General features: G+C 49.8%; 1 protein-coding gene across 1 annotated transcript; it reads right to left on the bottom strand.

Annotated features, from left to right (window-relative positions):
* Positions 1 to 6,538: 6,538 nt before the first annotated feature.
* LOC143143574 (uncharacterized) lies at positions 6,539 to 15,276 on the bottom strand. The gene is made up of 3 exons (XM_076304964.1): positions 15,194 to 15,276; positions 11,236 to 11,418; positions 6,539 to 6,935 (listed from the first exon to the last, which is right to left on the bottom strand). The coding sequence occupies exons 1-3, from the start codon at positions 15,251 to 15,253 to the stop codon at positions 6,750 to 6,752; spliced, it is 429 nt and encodes a 142-aa protein (XP_076161079.1). The 5' UTR covers positions 15,254 to 15,276; the 3' UTR covers positions 6,539 to 6,749.
* Between the last annotated feature and the right edge of the window lie 384 nt (positions 15,277 to 15,660).

Genomic DNA, 15,660 nt, shown 5'->3' with positions numbered 1-15,660 from the left:
CAACACGGCCGACAGTTTGTGTACGTTCGATACACTGGTAAAATGACGCGCGTCCATGACGCTTTGCCGAATTAGTGGCCGCTACCGTGAACGTTGCCCCGTTAATGCAATCTACGCACCGGACGCGTACCTGTCACCAACCAGAAAACGAGTTAAAATTTCGGTTGGATTGTTATCGCGGTATTCGTCCACTAGGGACTCGGTGACGACGATACGTCCAGGGAATGTGCCATAATCGCGTTCGTAGACCACGGTACGTCGATACCAACCGTTGAAAGAACGCGATCGAAAACTCATTTTTCAACTCCACGTATTTGGGTCCTCTTAGTGTCTTTTTCTCTTTCCTCCAACTTTGATCGATTAATGCTAGCAACGATAAACAGAGAGAGAACGCAGTCGACGCGTTCGAAATCTTACGTTTCAATCCCTCGTATTTGGGTACTCTCTCTAGGGTATTTCTCCCTTTGCTCCAATTTCGAACGACGCAACTTTTTCGACGGTAGAGCAACGTTGCGTTTCAAGCTCGTATAGAGACCACGTGGACGACGAGAGAAGGACAAGCGAGGGAGAAACCCCATGGACATCGCTCCATTTTATTTGTCCAATGACCTTACTACGGTCACCTGCACCTATCGCGATCCACCCTTGCCGAGACATTCGGCGAGGCAACTTTCCGCTTCCACGGTCTCCATAGTTACGACAAACAATCCAACCCCGGCTAAAGTCTCTCGACATTAATTTGCACGCAGATATAGCACATCTTCGCTGAAACGGGTTGGATCGTCCGACGGTCTTACATCTCGTCGACGCGCAACCTTGAGGGAAAGTAAATATTTCCTCTAGTGGTAGTACCATTTCCTTCCGCGAATGTATTATCCTAACTGCGTGGACATCTTCGCGCGGAAACACGGCTCGAGGATAACACGCGTGCCGTGTACGGGCGCGCAACTTCTCGAGGACGCGATAAAGCGGTTGGTACGTAGGTAAAAAGAATACTTGGCGGGTAGAGACGTTGTAGTAATTTATCGGGACATCGAGGGCTCCGATTAAACCCAGATTTCCCTCTAAGTGCGTCGTAAAACTGATATATGTAAGCCCCGTGTAAAACGCGTTCTCGATGTTCCTCGAGCGAGCTTCGCAAGATTTCCCCTCCCCACGGTTCCCGAAAAAAAAAAAAACCGAGTACCTCTCGATCACTCGGGACCCCGAGTGTTAAATTGGGAATTGAGCCTCCAACTTTGTCGCTGTAATCGCACGTTCGACGCGCTGCATCGATCTCCCACGGTGGGCGTGTTTCCCAACGATGCGTTTTAATGCCACGTCGCGCGGGAATTTCGCTAAGAATCGAGGACTTTACGCTCCGGGGACAATTGCGTTCCATTGTCGTTTAAATACGAATCCCTAGGCGGCGCGATTCCGCTCTTACCTTGCTCACTGCACTCTCGTACTCGGCTATTGTATCGCGTCTAAGCAGCAATACGCGTACATTCGACGCTCCGTGAAGGAAAACTTTCATCGCGACAACCTCTCGTTTTTATTTTCCACGCGATCGGACGTTTCCCCTTGACGTTTCCATCAGCGCCGAAATACGTCGCGGAGTTATCCAAGCTGACTATTATTATTTTCCAAAGGGAAATACCAGGTTCAGGTACAGGTGGAAAGTATAGTATTTCAAAATGTATAGACAAGCGTTGCGTCGATAGGTATCGGAGTCTGTGAAAGCGAAAAAGCGTCGAGAGAGTCCCGATCGAACATCGCAAGGTGGTTGCGAGGACAGAGATCCGAGAATTGGAGAAAGTTAACCACGGAAGATGGACAGAATTAGGGCCGTTGAGGGTGTTTCGTTGTCGGAGATCTTTTTCTTTTATAATGTTCGCTATGAGCGCGTGCAATAAAGCACAATAGAAACGTCTCTCGGTGCCGATCCGAGCGTCGATCACCCGTCGCGAGGCAGGAAACAGGAGAGAGAATGGACCCTGAGAGCTTTTTTCAATGTTCCACCGCCCGCTGTTCGTGCGATGAATCAGGTGGAGTGGTTGCGCCCATCGATTTCGCGCAGTAACACTCACGGACTTGAGAAACTTCTTTCGCTTTCACGAGAGAGAGAGAGAGAGAGAGAGAGAGAGAAATCGGAATTACAAAGCAACCTTTACGTCCAAGCACTCGTCGAGGCTGCCGGGACCGCGTTTCGAGCCTTATCGAACGATCGAAGTCGCGGACAAGATTCCAGTTGAACGTCGAAATCGTCTCTTATCGCTGACAAAAGGGGCTAGTCGAGCTTCGTCCTTCGTTTCCGTGTCCCTTGTCCACGTCGAAACAACGAAACGTCTCCCGGAGCACGGTGAATCGCAAATTATAGCAAACCGACGTACGCTCAATGCGCAATTAATCGTCACGCGCGCAACATCAACAATCGGGGCCGCGAAATTTCACGAGATAGACCGGCCGGTAGCTACGACAATCAGCGCGATTCAATCGATGAGATTTATTGGCCTCTGGCTCGAATTCGTGGAAAGCATGCATCACGCCGGACAATTACAGCTTTCGAAATGTGCACCGAGTATAAACGGATCCCATCGTGCGGCATAATATCGCATCTGCCACCGATAATGCTTGTTACGCTTTACTTTATCGCGTCGATACACCCACGGATCCACTGAACCTCGAAATTACCATTTTTTCTCGATTTTCTCGAATCGAGTCGAAGAATCGAATCTGTTCTCCATCGTCGTTCAATCAACCTGGCAACTTTTCTCGCGGAGAACGCGACTCGTGTCTCGGCGACAGATTCGTGCCGGTTGTCCGCGCGAAATCATTTTAATTCGATTCTTCGACGAATGGTCCCGTTTCGACGCGTTTTTCGTTTAATTCCATCGAGACAGGCCACGGTCCCAACGTTCCCGAACGTCACCGACACGGCGGCGCAATTCTGACAGCCGTTAATGCGCCTCGACGCGACGTAACGAAATGAACAGCGAAACGCGTTCGACCGAGTTCGACGAGAGCGTCGCGACGCGAACGAAAAGTTTCCATCACGGTCGTCGAAACGCAATTCGTAGACCGTTGTTATCTCTAAATAGTGTCTCGAAGATGTCCCTTTGCGACAGAGAAATACGTAAACGGATACATCGTTCCGGACGAGAGTCGAGCCGAAATCGACGCGCGGATTCCTCTCGCGAATCCTTCATTTTTTCCGCGCGCGGTCGTATCGTATTTAATCGCGCGTGCGCTGGCAACTAGACCGGAATGTACACGAGAAGCTTCGCGAAACGACGAAGGGGAACAAGGTTCGATCGCAAAACGAGCTCGTTGCAACGCTCGCGTGGACTCGCGCGACCTTCGAACTCGTTCTCGCGGCCGAAATCTTCCGCGCGCGAAACGCTTGTATCGAGTTCAGGGGTAGCCACTCGGAGGGGTTGAGCGAACTTTCCTTTCGTACACTTTGGAATTTCCTGTGGGCGGTGGGTGCCCGCCGAGAATATCTCTCGACAGGTCGCTTTCAGGAATTTCGAAACGCTGCCGTAACCAGCCATTTCGGAGCGGGTGTACGTCAAAATTTCGCTCCCTCGCTCCACTCGTGACGTTCAATTTATGGGAAGCGTTCGACTTTTCGACAGCAGGTGGATCGAGTCACTTTATAACTTACCCAGGATTTCGAGCATCCCCTCTCGCCGGGCTCGGATCGAACCTCGTGCTCGGGTGTTACGGGTGAAAGGGAGCAAAGTTAACGAGAGGTTGAAATTTTTATCGATAATTCCACGAGACGGTGAAATACACGGTAACGAAGGAATCTTTCGGCTCGTCTTTAACGAGCCGAAAACGAAATACGCGGTTTTCGTCGAAACTGGCGCGGAAAGTACAGCGTCGGGAAATTTCTCTTCCCAAGAGGGTAATATCTTCGCGATAAATTACCCCTCTTTACTCGTTAACTACGAGTACAATGCCGTCGAGGTTCCCCGACTACGCACACGCTCCTTTCGTATAAATCCGAAGTTTCGTCGTAACGGACTATTTAGCGTGCAGCTCGCTTAAAGAAACCACCCTGCGCCACCCTGTACTCGTCCCTGCGATTACCACAACAATACGAAACTTCCTGTTTACACTGGAACGGGCCGAGCGAGTCACGGCATCAACACCGCCGGTAACTTTGCTATCGAGTTCGCTAACGTACCCGATCGATCGAGTTTCCATCGGCGAGAAAACTCTTAAGGATTCTTTATCGCGACGGTTCGATGTTCGGGAAACCTCGAGCACGGAATCTGCATACGTTTCCACGAGAGCTTTTCGGTTCGTTCCGAATTCGAAAAATGGATTTCTCCTCGCGGTTTGCAATATTCAACGTTTCGAGACAAAGCGCCCCCGATCCTCGAAACTACGATAGATTTACCTTGAAAATGTTTATCAAAATCGTTCGAACGACCACCAGGATCGAGGTCAATACACTCCTCTCTGCGAGAACGCTTATATTTTCTACACGCGTTGATACAGTTTCACCAAGATCGGTAGAGATACCGTTCGAAGCGTGTATTTCTAACGCAAGTATAAAAATGTTACATTAGACCGTACGTACCGGTGGTAAGAGGTCCACGAAATATCGGAGTTCCCTTCGATCGGGGTGTTCCCCTCGGTGATCGAATTTTGCTTCATCGACAGAGTCGACTACGGCTCTTTGCGATTTACTCGTTTTCGAGAATAAGGGAAGCCAGTTTGCGAAAAAATTTAATCCACGGTATCCGCTTACTTCCTTATCTCTCTCGCGCAACGAATTTCGATATCGCTCGGCCCGTCGAATTAAATTCGAAACGCAGCGATTCTCCAATCGGAGAACGATTCGGCGGCGGCTGGGTCTGTTTCTCTCGGTGGCTTCGAAAGTTCGGTAATTTCTCGGGTTCGGGCAGCGAGACACGTATTTCGAGATGCGGTTAGACGTTACGAGAGCGAACCGTCGTTTAATCACGATATCAGCGCCGAACGCGTAATCGAATCGACGTGCTCCTTCCGCGGCGAAACCATCGAAAGATGGATGCTGCGATCGCGTGCCCCGAACCGGACGAATCTAATTACCGCGCCGAAATGGAATCCGGTTGAATTACGAGGCCACGTAATCCGCGAGCACCGCGTGCTCGATCGAATCGCGCGGTTACCCGTGCCAAAAACGTCGCCCGCTCGTGTCCGAAACCCTCTTCCCTCCTCGCGAGACCCGACATTAACCCCGTTGTTAACGAGACTGAAGATTTTATTTCGAGCTCGGAAACTTTCCCCCTCCGTAGCTCCGGTCCGCCCGCTACCCTCCTTCCTCGCTCCCTTTGTTTCTATCTTCGTCCCTGGATCGTTTAATTCACCGGCCGAGGAATAATTGAGAGATAAGAAAGGAACGGGGAAGGGGACGTGCAACGTCGCGATGAAAATGAATTGCGATTCGAGGCTCCCTAATAAATTACACCGTCACTTTATACTTTTTCCTAATTAACGAACGCCGTCTATTAAGCGCGGGAATCTCGCTGAATCGCTTCGTTCGCCTCGTAGTCTTCGAACTCGGTGCTTTCGATTGCTCGGTTTTTCGACGATATCGACGAGGTTTCCAGCGGTCGAAACGAGGACGAGAAAGTCACGGAGATCGAGGAGAGCTCGAGATCGGTGCGCAGAGTCGCGCGTGTTTACGAATTTCGTCGATCGGGCACGGAATCGTCGAGTCGTTTCGTTCTCGATCTCTTCGGGTTGTGATTTCGATTCTTCGTTTTCTCGTATCGGTGGTTCCTCGAATCGTTAAAATGAACGTCGAAAAATCGTATAGCGAGTGATAGGTACCGAGAATCGGTCGCTAGGTTCGTTCTCCGCGTCGATGTTCGCGATAAACTCCCGATTACCGATGCACGGTACGCTCGTAACTTGGTAATGAAATAACGAGGCGAATCTCCCGTATTTCGCGAGTAATATTCCGCGTGACTCTCTGTAATCGCAATTTACGCAGCTCAGCGCGCCGAGTAAATAAGAGACGACGAAGAAGAAGAAGCGGACGTGTATCCACGGCAGCTACTCACCGAGCTTTTAACGAACGTACACCGAGTAACCGTTATCGTGTAACGAAAACGAATCGCGAGCCTCCGGCGATGATAATGAATTCAAATCGATTTCCACCCCCCGGGTTTCTATCCAACCCTGTCCTCGACGCGCGTATCTTTTCTCTCCCGCGTCTTCGAAACGACGGGAACCCGTTCGAGATCGATCCGTCGTTGAAAAATCTGCGCTCGGATGGAAAATGGGCCGCGTTGATTTACTCGAAACGGTTGCGCGGTATAAATTCGCAATAGCGCCGCGGGGCGTCCCTCGAATTTCACGATTTATCCGTCGGCTTAACAGATTTATTTGCGAAAACATTGGACGGCGAACACGGGGATAGAAAGAAAAGAAAAAGAAATGAAAAAGAAATGAAAAAGAAACGAAAGAAGCCAGAAATGCGTCATATGTGCCGGGATGAACAAATAATCCCCGTCTCGAACACCGGCCGGGCGAATAATTCTATTCTATAAATCTCGCGCGTTCGGTAGCGATATTTAATGCCACTTCACCGACGTGTATTTGTCGATATGGGATACAAGCGGCGCGTAACGCACGAGCTGCGTCACGGTTGGCGTAAAAAGAAAACGCCACTTTCGAGAACAAGATGTGGAAGAAGAACACTGGGGGAGTCCTGTCTCTCGAGCGAAAACAGGCGAGCCGGGCCAACCACTGTCCGCCAGGATTTCTATTCACGGGGCTTCGTCTTTGGAGGAGAAGGCTGGATTCTCGCGAGACTCGCGAACACCGTAGGCCAATTTCTGACAGTCCTTTCGTAGGTTCCCCATGCTGGTAGCGTGTTTGCAGCTGCCCTCGTCCGACCTCGCCGGTACGCTGATCACCTCCGTCAGTTGCATCGCAGCTGCGGACCTCAACGCCTGAAAGCAGAATCGCGAACGGTCACACTCTGGAAAGTCTCGCTGTTAGTCTCGCGCGTGGTTAGTCGAGAACTGGTCCCGGTTTGCAACGTTCGATCGTTCTCGAGCAACGGAATCGACCAGAGCCGACCAATTACCGCGATCGGAACCACGCCTGGACAAAGAGACGACCGCGTTACGTGCCTCTGAACGCCTCGCCGACCGCACACGTTGATAACGCAAAGGGCAGCCTGTCGCTCGCAACGGTTGTCGAATTAACCGAACCCGTGACTCGGAATTTTAATACCGTCACTCGCAGCCTACCCGAAACGGAAACTTGAAAAAAAAAAAGAAACACGGAATCGGGTACGTCGACCCGAAAAAATTCCAGGACAAGAGACTTCGACCGTGTCCGATTTTTAAACGTTCGTACGATACGAGTTCGCCGAGAGAAAAAAAACAATTTCACAATTTACACCTTGCGTGAAACGTCTCTAAGGACGACTACCCTTATCATAAATATCCAAAAATCTCGCTCTCCGAACTCTCTGTTGCTACTCGAACCAATTTCTCGCGAATCGTTCTCTATCGTTCGTCGTTGTCGAATTGGTATTTTTGCAGCGAGAGAAGGTGTGCAGAATATTCGGAGCATATTCTCCAGCAGTCGAATATACTCGTATTCGAGTGGTATCCGGTCGGAGCGCATCCACCGCAACTTGCATCGATGCACCGCGTACTCTTTCCCTGGGATAAGATCGTCGTAGCGGACGAAACGTGGAATATCCGGAAGAATATTCCAGGTTTCCTCTCGGCGTTGGAACGGTACCGGTCTCGGTTGAAACCCATTCACCGTGATTGTTCGAGTTCACGAGACTCGCGAGTATTTTTCGTAGGTATCGAACGGTGAACGAGTCGATTTCCGTTCAGAAGAATAGTCTCGAAGAGACCGCTGCCAAATATGCGTTCGGAACCTCGCAAAGACCCCGACTCGTAATCAGACTCGCGTCGTAGTCTCTCCCGTGGGTACGAAATATGCGAGCGGAACGCAGACGCCGCTCGGACTTCAACCCAGATCAAAGTAATCGCTGGACGTCGATGCAACGGGTCCTCTGCTCCGTGGTCTCCCTCGTAGATACGAAATATGCATCAGGAACGCCGGCGCCGTGCGGACTTTGGCCGAGAAATCGTGGAAAGTCGCGTTCACCGATTCCGTGAATATATTTTAAACTTTTCTTCGTATAATAGGGCGCGTGAGAAGTTTCGTCTCTCGATCGGAAACGAAACTGTTGGATTCGTCTCTCGATCAGAAACGAAACTGTCAGCTTCGTCGTTTGATTTTTTCTAAAGACGGTAATACCGGTTTATGAACACGTGCGAAGTTTCGCGTAGATCGAAGATTACAGTTGTTCAAAGTTAAAGTGTCGTAATATGTTTTCACGACGAAACTTATCGAACGACTTAGCGCATAGTTGACGAACAACGCGGACCGTTAACGAGCGCGGTTTATTTACGCGTAAACGTCGACGATCGCTCTTAGATGAGTTTTTTTCCCCGTACCATCGCCGAGCGTTTTAATTCTATCGCAATATTTCGTGGCCCCAGTACCGCGTGTTTCGTTTTTTAATTTTCAGTCGAAATAATTTCACCACATTTTGCCGCAATGTATACCCAAGAGGACCCAAACTGCAGCGTCGAAACGTTTGCAATTTAAAGGACGGCTGAAATTTTCATTTTCTACGGGTGGTTGTTGCCTTAATGCTCTTTTCCCCGAGCGTTAACATCGATGTTGCGGAAAAGTTGAGATAAAAAATTGGCGACTTTGCCGGGAGATCGGGGTAACGCGTTTAGACGCGACTATTCAATTTCGTCGAACTTGTAGCGCGCGGAATTTGAATAATCGGTTGTACGCGGGGAAAAAAAAGAATACTCGTGGCCCGTTGGAAATTACATTTGCCGACGGTTCTTTCGTCGTTCGAGCGACAAATAGATTCGCGAATCCAGCCCCACTTTCGCTCCTCGTAAATCACGAATCCTACCTGGAAGTAGATAACCCCGTTTTATGTTATCAACTAACCTTGTTCCAGTTTAGACCGACTTTCTGTACGCTGCTTATTTTAACTGTTCCTTTTTTTCCCCACCCCGATACCGCTTCTATTTTCTCGTCCGCGGCGATGGTACACGCTTCCGTTGTTTAAGTCTTTGTTACTTCGTAGCGAGTTGCTCCGTCGCAACGAAGACGAAACACTTTACGTCTCCTTGTTTATATTCGTTCGTTGGTTATCTTCCTTCGTAATTCTTCCCGCGTCCGAGTCTCTCGACTCGTGTCAAATAAAACGCCGGTTTCGTTACGAGAAAAAAAAAAAAGAAAAAACAGACGAAGACGGATTTTAAAATTCGTTTCGCGCGAACCGTTCGTTGCGTTACATTTTCCACTGTGTTCGTTCAACGAGACAGAAACGGTGCACCGAGCGAATAAAAATATGCAAAGCAGCTTCGGGTGGATCGTTCGTCGCCGGTTGTCAAAGTTCGCGAAACGTTAAACGCTTCGCGGAAATGGAGGGAATTTCCTCCGTTTGGTCGAAGGGAGGGATCGAATTATATTAAAATCCGATTTCTATTTGGGCAAATTCGTTGCGCGCGATTACGCGGTGGCCCTTTCGTTCGACGCGAGTTAAATACAAGCGGAGCGAGCGTAATTCGGTTTCGTTCGCAGACGCGCGCTATCGCGCGCGGTTTCTTCGTATCCGCTGGTAGAGTAGCTCGTACGATTCGTGTCGAATCTCGAGAATCCTCGTTGCGTACGGCCATCGAACGAATTTCCGCGTAATAGGATCTTCGAAAGCGAATCCCACTCGGGTCCGGTTTTCAGCCAATTTAATTACTTTCAGCGCCATCGGTGCCACTCGGTCCCGCTCGGGTCACTTGTTACAAAATTAAAAGTAACCCGACGCGGAAAAAAGTTGTTTCGTTCGAGCGCGTACCAGCTCTCTAATTTCCCACACGGAAACATTCGCGCGTCGCTTTTCCCGCTTTCCTCGAAATTGCATTTATTTCCGAACTTCGTCTCGGTTCGGTTACGCGTTTCATCGGAACCTTTTCGAGACGGTTTTTACGTTCGATCAGGGCCGTCGGGTCCCCCGGACGAAAAATTGAAGGGAAGCTAGCTATTCGTCGTTTCGTACAAATTGCCGAGTCGGTGGCATCAAAGGGGTCGTCTGTGCGAAAGATGGTTACGGCAAAGCATCGTTTATCCCTCGAATCTATCCTCGGAGAACGCGTACTTTTTCGATTCGAGAAAAGATTTACGAAACTCGATCGGCCGTAACTTTCTTTTTTTTTCCCCACTCTCGTAACCGAAGTCGTTTCATTTTTTCGAGACGGCCCGTTCGTTCTCGGGGCCGATGTTCGAATGGAAGTTCGTCCAAGTACGCGTTTTGTAGGAAACGATTCGAAAAAAAAAAAAAGAAAATAGGCGGGCGCTTTTTATCGCGGACTCTCGTTCGTAGAATCGCGGAAGGGAGCTACGGGGATCGAAAGTTTCTTAACAAATGAACGGTGATAGAAGATTCTGGCTCGGCAAAGTTTTAAGCTCCGTCGAGAAGGTAGCCGGAATTCAATCGACTTTCGGCGGTCGGCGACCGTCGACGCGAAAAACTACCGAAGTTTCATCTCGAGAGACGAAGAACCTTCACGGTTTTTCCTCGACGATGTTCCAAGGTTTTTTTCTCTTCGCGGTGGCGAACAGAAAAATTCACCCCACTTCGTTTAATTCACGGTGCGAGCGAGCGCGGCTTCGTGGCCGGGTATCAAAGGCTCTCCTCGCCACCGGTTTGTAATTGCAACGCGAGCAACGACCGTGCACCGCTGCACCGTATTTCCGAAACTTTCGACCGAGGCGAGACGTACTCGAAAATTAGTCCGATCTCTCGTCTCCATTCTCCCGATGACGGGTCCGCGTATCTCCGTCGTCGATGTCTCGGTACGAGTGAACTCTATTTTCGTGGAACAAATATTTCCGAAGCTGTGCGAAAAAACACGTGAAAACGTATCGAAGAGCTGCATTCGAACCATCGCCGTGAGCAACGCGAGACACACGCTCGACTCGAGAGTTCGTCCACGAACTTCGACCCGTAGTTTCCGCCGCGGAAATTTCGGAGTCGAATATTCCGTAAACATTTAACAAAGCCATTGGCAATTGGCCAGTGTCTCTCGAACGCACGCGATCCCTCGTCCCCGATTCGGCTGTCCCGAAGAGAAATAGAGAGAGAGTGTATATACGAGAGAAAGAGAGGGAACGTTTCGTGATTTAAAACTCGTTTACCTTTCGCCTGTCCCGATGGGCGGAATACAAAATCCAGACAACGTAGGACACCATTATTATGGCCGGTATGCAGACGCCGGTTATGGTCGACGCGTCCCGCAATAGCGCATGATGCAGAGCGAGCAACGTGATCGCGAGCAGAGCTCCAACGGCGACGTATCTTCCGGTGCGTCGTCGGTCCTCCTGTAAACAAATGACAAATATCCGGTTAGCTTTCCGACAATTTCCACCCGTTCTAACGATTTTCCGCGACCTTTCGAGCGAATCTGTCGGAGATATTTTTGGCTCTTCGATTTTTCGCGCTTCGAACAATTTCCAACCAGTTCGGACAGTTTCGAGCGGTCCCTTCGAGGGACTTCCGGCCTCGTTCGATCTCGATGAGTTTTTAAACACGTTTCGTACGCGAAAACGACCAACAGGGGAAGATCGTAACGCGAGTTTCGCGACGCAATCGTCGGGGTTTCGTAACGATTGCGATTTTTCTAGAGCCGGTGAAGTTCACGAGATCGCGGGGAAACCTCGCGCAGGCGGACTTTAACGAAAGTTTCCGGTTAAACGGAGAAGCGAAGAAAATTTAACCACGCGCTCGGTTGTTTGGTTAGGTGGCTGATAATTTACGAGATGTTCGACGATAAAGATCGCGTTCCCCTCCCGGTGCGATAATACGACGATACACGCTGACGACGATTCGCGTTTGAGATCATCGCTTTGGGTGCACCTTCCGGATGCACCGACGCCGTAAAGACGTTATTATTGTCGATTACTATTTTAAATAACGTTTCGTCGCACGACGGGCAAGAAACGCAACGATTCTATGAGTTATCTGAGACGAATTCGTAGCCACGTTTCGTCGTGTAATTCATCTGGAATCGTTACCACGCTAACCCGTATACGCGACGATAAACAAGCGAAACAAAGGATAACGGTTCTATATTTTATAGAAAATAGACGCCGTAGATCAACGGGGGAAGAGTAACGCGAACGCAATAGCGCGATGGACGGGGTTAGGTAACAGTTGCCTCTATAAAACGCGGTCCTGGATGAGAAATACTCGACTCGGGACTAAAAGGAAAATACCGTAGGACGGTGCGACGGGGCCATCGAGATCGCGAAATAAGACAATCGGTTCCGCGATCGTGTGTGTTTACCCAGAAACGTTGCTTCGATTTCCTAGATGGATGAATAGATTTGCGAACGGTGACTACCGGATAAACTACCCGTTCGATAGAGGTATACGGGTTGCGAATGTACACCGTGGAAGATAAAACGGAGTAAAGGAAGGTCCCGCGGGTAAGTGGAAACGAGGAACGAGATCGATACGCTTCGGATATTTATTAAAATTAAAAGCAGAAGGAATCTTTATCGAAGAGCCGGCCATCGATATACAAAGACACCTCGCGAGACCCGGTGAACGTGGGAGGAGGAGGGCACACTAATGAGGAACACCCACGGATATTAAAGTATGCTTAACCTCAAAACGAACAAAGAACTCCAGAAATACAACCGGAAGGAACACCGAATTTATTTATCCGAATCGCGGACGAGGAGCACAAGGATTTCGTTAACCCGGTTCCCCCTCCCGTCGAGTCACGGTTAGCGATGGAAACGGTACCGAATAAATGCCATCGATGTCCGATAAATTGTAATCTAGATGAAACCGATACCGAACGGACTCGATATCCGTTTGGTACTTTGTTTCGAAGGTGGCGAAGCGATCGTAGATTCCAGAGCCCGTGGAGAATGATCGAAAACGGAGAAGTAGATTCAACGAAATCTACTTTCTCTCGTTTTCCTTCTTTTTCGAACGTCGTTTACCGTTCTATCGATGTCTGCTACGGTACAAAAAATACCGACCGAGTGTTTCTTACAAAATTATGGAAAATCGACTGAAAATTACCCAAAGTTTCTCCCCCTTTCGACACTCTGTATCGTCTGTTCTCCATCATCGAATTTCTTTGGTAGAGTCGATACGGGAGGTTGTCAGTCCCATCGCTAGTCACGGCTCGACGGGTTCGCGCGGAGTAGGAAAAAGAATAACTACCGGTCCCCACCTCGTCCCGTACCACCGCTCGGACGACATTAAATTTCGGGATAGCAATCGCGAACGAAGCGACAGCTCCATTTCCATTCGTGCGACGCCGATGCAATTTAACCTGTCGCGAGGCTATTTTGCATTCCGCGTCGGATACGTGAGCGCGTGTACCGACACGCGCTCACACGTACGCGTACACGGGATCACGCGTAGCGACGTTTTCCTATTATTATCATATTCAAATTGAACTACCGCCGGATGTAGATAGCCCCGACACAGAGGCGGTCCGCGCCGCGATCTATTTTTCCAGTAAGCCGCGTAAGCAGCGCCCGAGGCGGGCGTCGCGAGCACACGACTATCCGTAACGTGTGCAGAATATCCCGATCCCGATATCCGTTTCGATCGATCGACGTGCCCGTCCACCCTCTCCCTCCGCGGAACGACCAGCTGCTCGAAAATACGAGGCGTCAATTTTTTTCGAACACGGCCACCGTGTTTGTTTCTCTTTCGAGAGCCAGCTCGACCGATACGGTAGATTCTCGTTTCCTTACCGCGCTTACCGCGCACTATGGATAGAAAGTCTGATCGATCGGAGCCACTACGTGGCGCATTACGGACCGAGGAGATCGAACGTACTGTCCGGCAGCGAGAAGAAGGTCGACGAGTGCGTACATCCCCACTCCGGTCCACTAGCTCCTCCCACCGGCGCACGCGTTCTCCCTATTGGCCGGGGACACGGTGATCGCGATCCACTACCGCGCTAGAGCACTACGCGCTTTTGTCCTTGGTATTTAACCGAGTCGAGGAGTTTATATACCCCTCTAAACGATATTTATTTATTTATTTATTTATTTATTTACGAGTAGTAAACTCATTGATTTACAAAGAAAAATAAACACAGTGAATTAGAGAAAGAAGATTATCAAAGATTGTTTAAACCGAGAACGAAATTTAGGGAAAGATACGGTCGAGAGAGTCGCGAGTAATAGAATCGGAATACGAACGAAGCTAGCGAATCTCGCGTGGTTTTCACAGCGACGAAACAAATTTCGTTCGTCCGGGGAAAGTCGTTGTTTCGATTCCGCGTTTTATTAAGCTCGCGAAACGCGAGCAATTTTCGAAGGAATCGTGGGGTAGTTTCACGAGAACCGCGCGCAGAGTTTGTCCATTCGCGTAGGAGTTCGCAGGGCGCCCTAAAAGGATCGTCGCGAAAGTTCAAGCGATCCGAGCGTAAAGCGAGCAGCCGGAACGGAAGTCGCATCGAACTCTACTAAATTTTCACTCGCGGACAAACGAGTCGCGGGAAAACGATTGTCCGCGAACCTGCGTCGAAAGTTTACCGAACCTTCGTAGCCGATACTATCTTTGGAAAATTATTGCGACCCAAGCATCGAGCCAGCGAACTTTCGGATATGGACGATCGGTTCGAAAATAGTGATAAATTCGAGCGACGCTATCGGTCCCGTGAAACCGTAGCCGTTAAAGGATCGCGGTTCGAAATATTTAGAACCGCGCGGAAGAATAAATTTTATACACCGCCGAAATTAATCAACGGTGGAATATTTAAACTCTGCGCCGTTGGAAATCCGCGGCAGCGTGGCTCCCAACGACCCACAAATTCCTCTCCGAGTCAACCGTTTGATATATTCTTTTCCGCTGGTTTCGTACCGCGTATTTCGCGCCGGACGAGTCTCCCTTTAACCAACGGAGAACACCTCGAGTAAGCTCTACCTCGAAGGGGGGAACGTAGACGCGCGTTACCAGTTCGCGTTGTTCGCGCGAGGCAAGCGGAGTCGAAAATATCTAAGTGAAGAAGAAAAACCCACGAAATGTCAAGGTTACCTCGAGGTGGCGGTTTTAGCGAGAGACCTCGTATCGCGGGGATCGAAAACGATCGACAATGTTCGAAACTGTAATCGAACCAACCGTGGTCGTAGCGGTATTGAGGGTGTCCCTCGAGGAGGATGCTTCCGATCTGAGAGGCATGGTCCTGAGAATCGCGCGAAGCGTCTTCCGTTGACGATGTTTAAACAATCCTCCGCGATGGAATTATCCCGCCGTATTCACGGAGCGATCTTTCACCCTTTGCGAGCGTACTGATCATCGGACTCTTCCTCGTGACACGATCCTCGGAGCGTTCAAACGGCGACACGGGTCATCGGGAAATCTTCGAGTACAGCGACGATACTTCCGGTGTTCATCTCTTCCACGGTTCTCGGAATGGAGGATCCTTTGGAAACTTTTACTGTTTCGCGAAATTCACGGGCACGGTTGTCCGAAGCCACGTTTCGACGTAGATACGCAACGATCGCTCGCCGCTCGCCGCAAGAAATAGAACACGCGGGCGTCGTAAAAGCACCGATCCCGTCGCGACGCTCATCCGCCACGTGAAA

Source organism: Ptiloglossa arizonensis, chromosome 2, assembly GCF_051014685.1.
Source record: "Ptiloglossa arizonensis isolate GNS036 chromosome 2, iyPtiAriz1_principal, whole genome shotgun sequence".
NCBI classification, from domain to species: domain Eukaryota; kingdom Metazoa; phylum Arthropoda; class Insecta; order Hymenoptera; family Colletidae; genus Ptiloglossa; species Ptiloglossa arizonensis.
The sequence above is the reverse complement of the archived record's forward strand: the minus strand, read 5'-3'. Positions and strand labels throughout refer to the sequence as shown.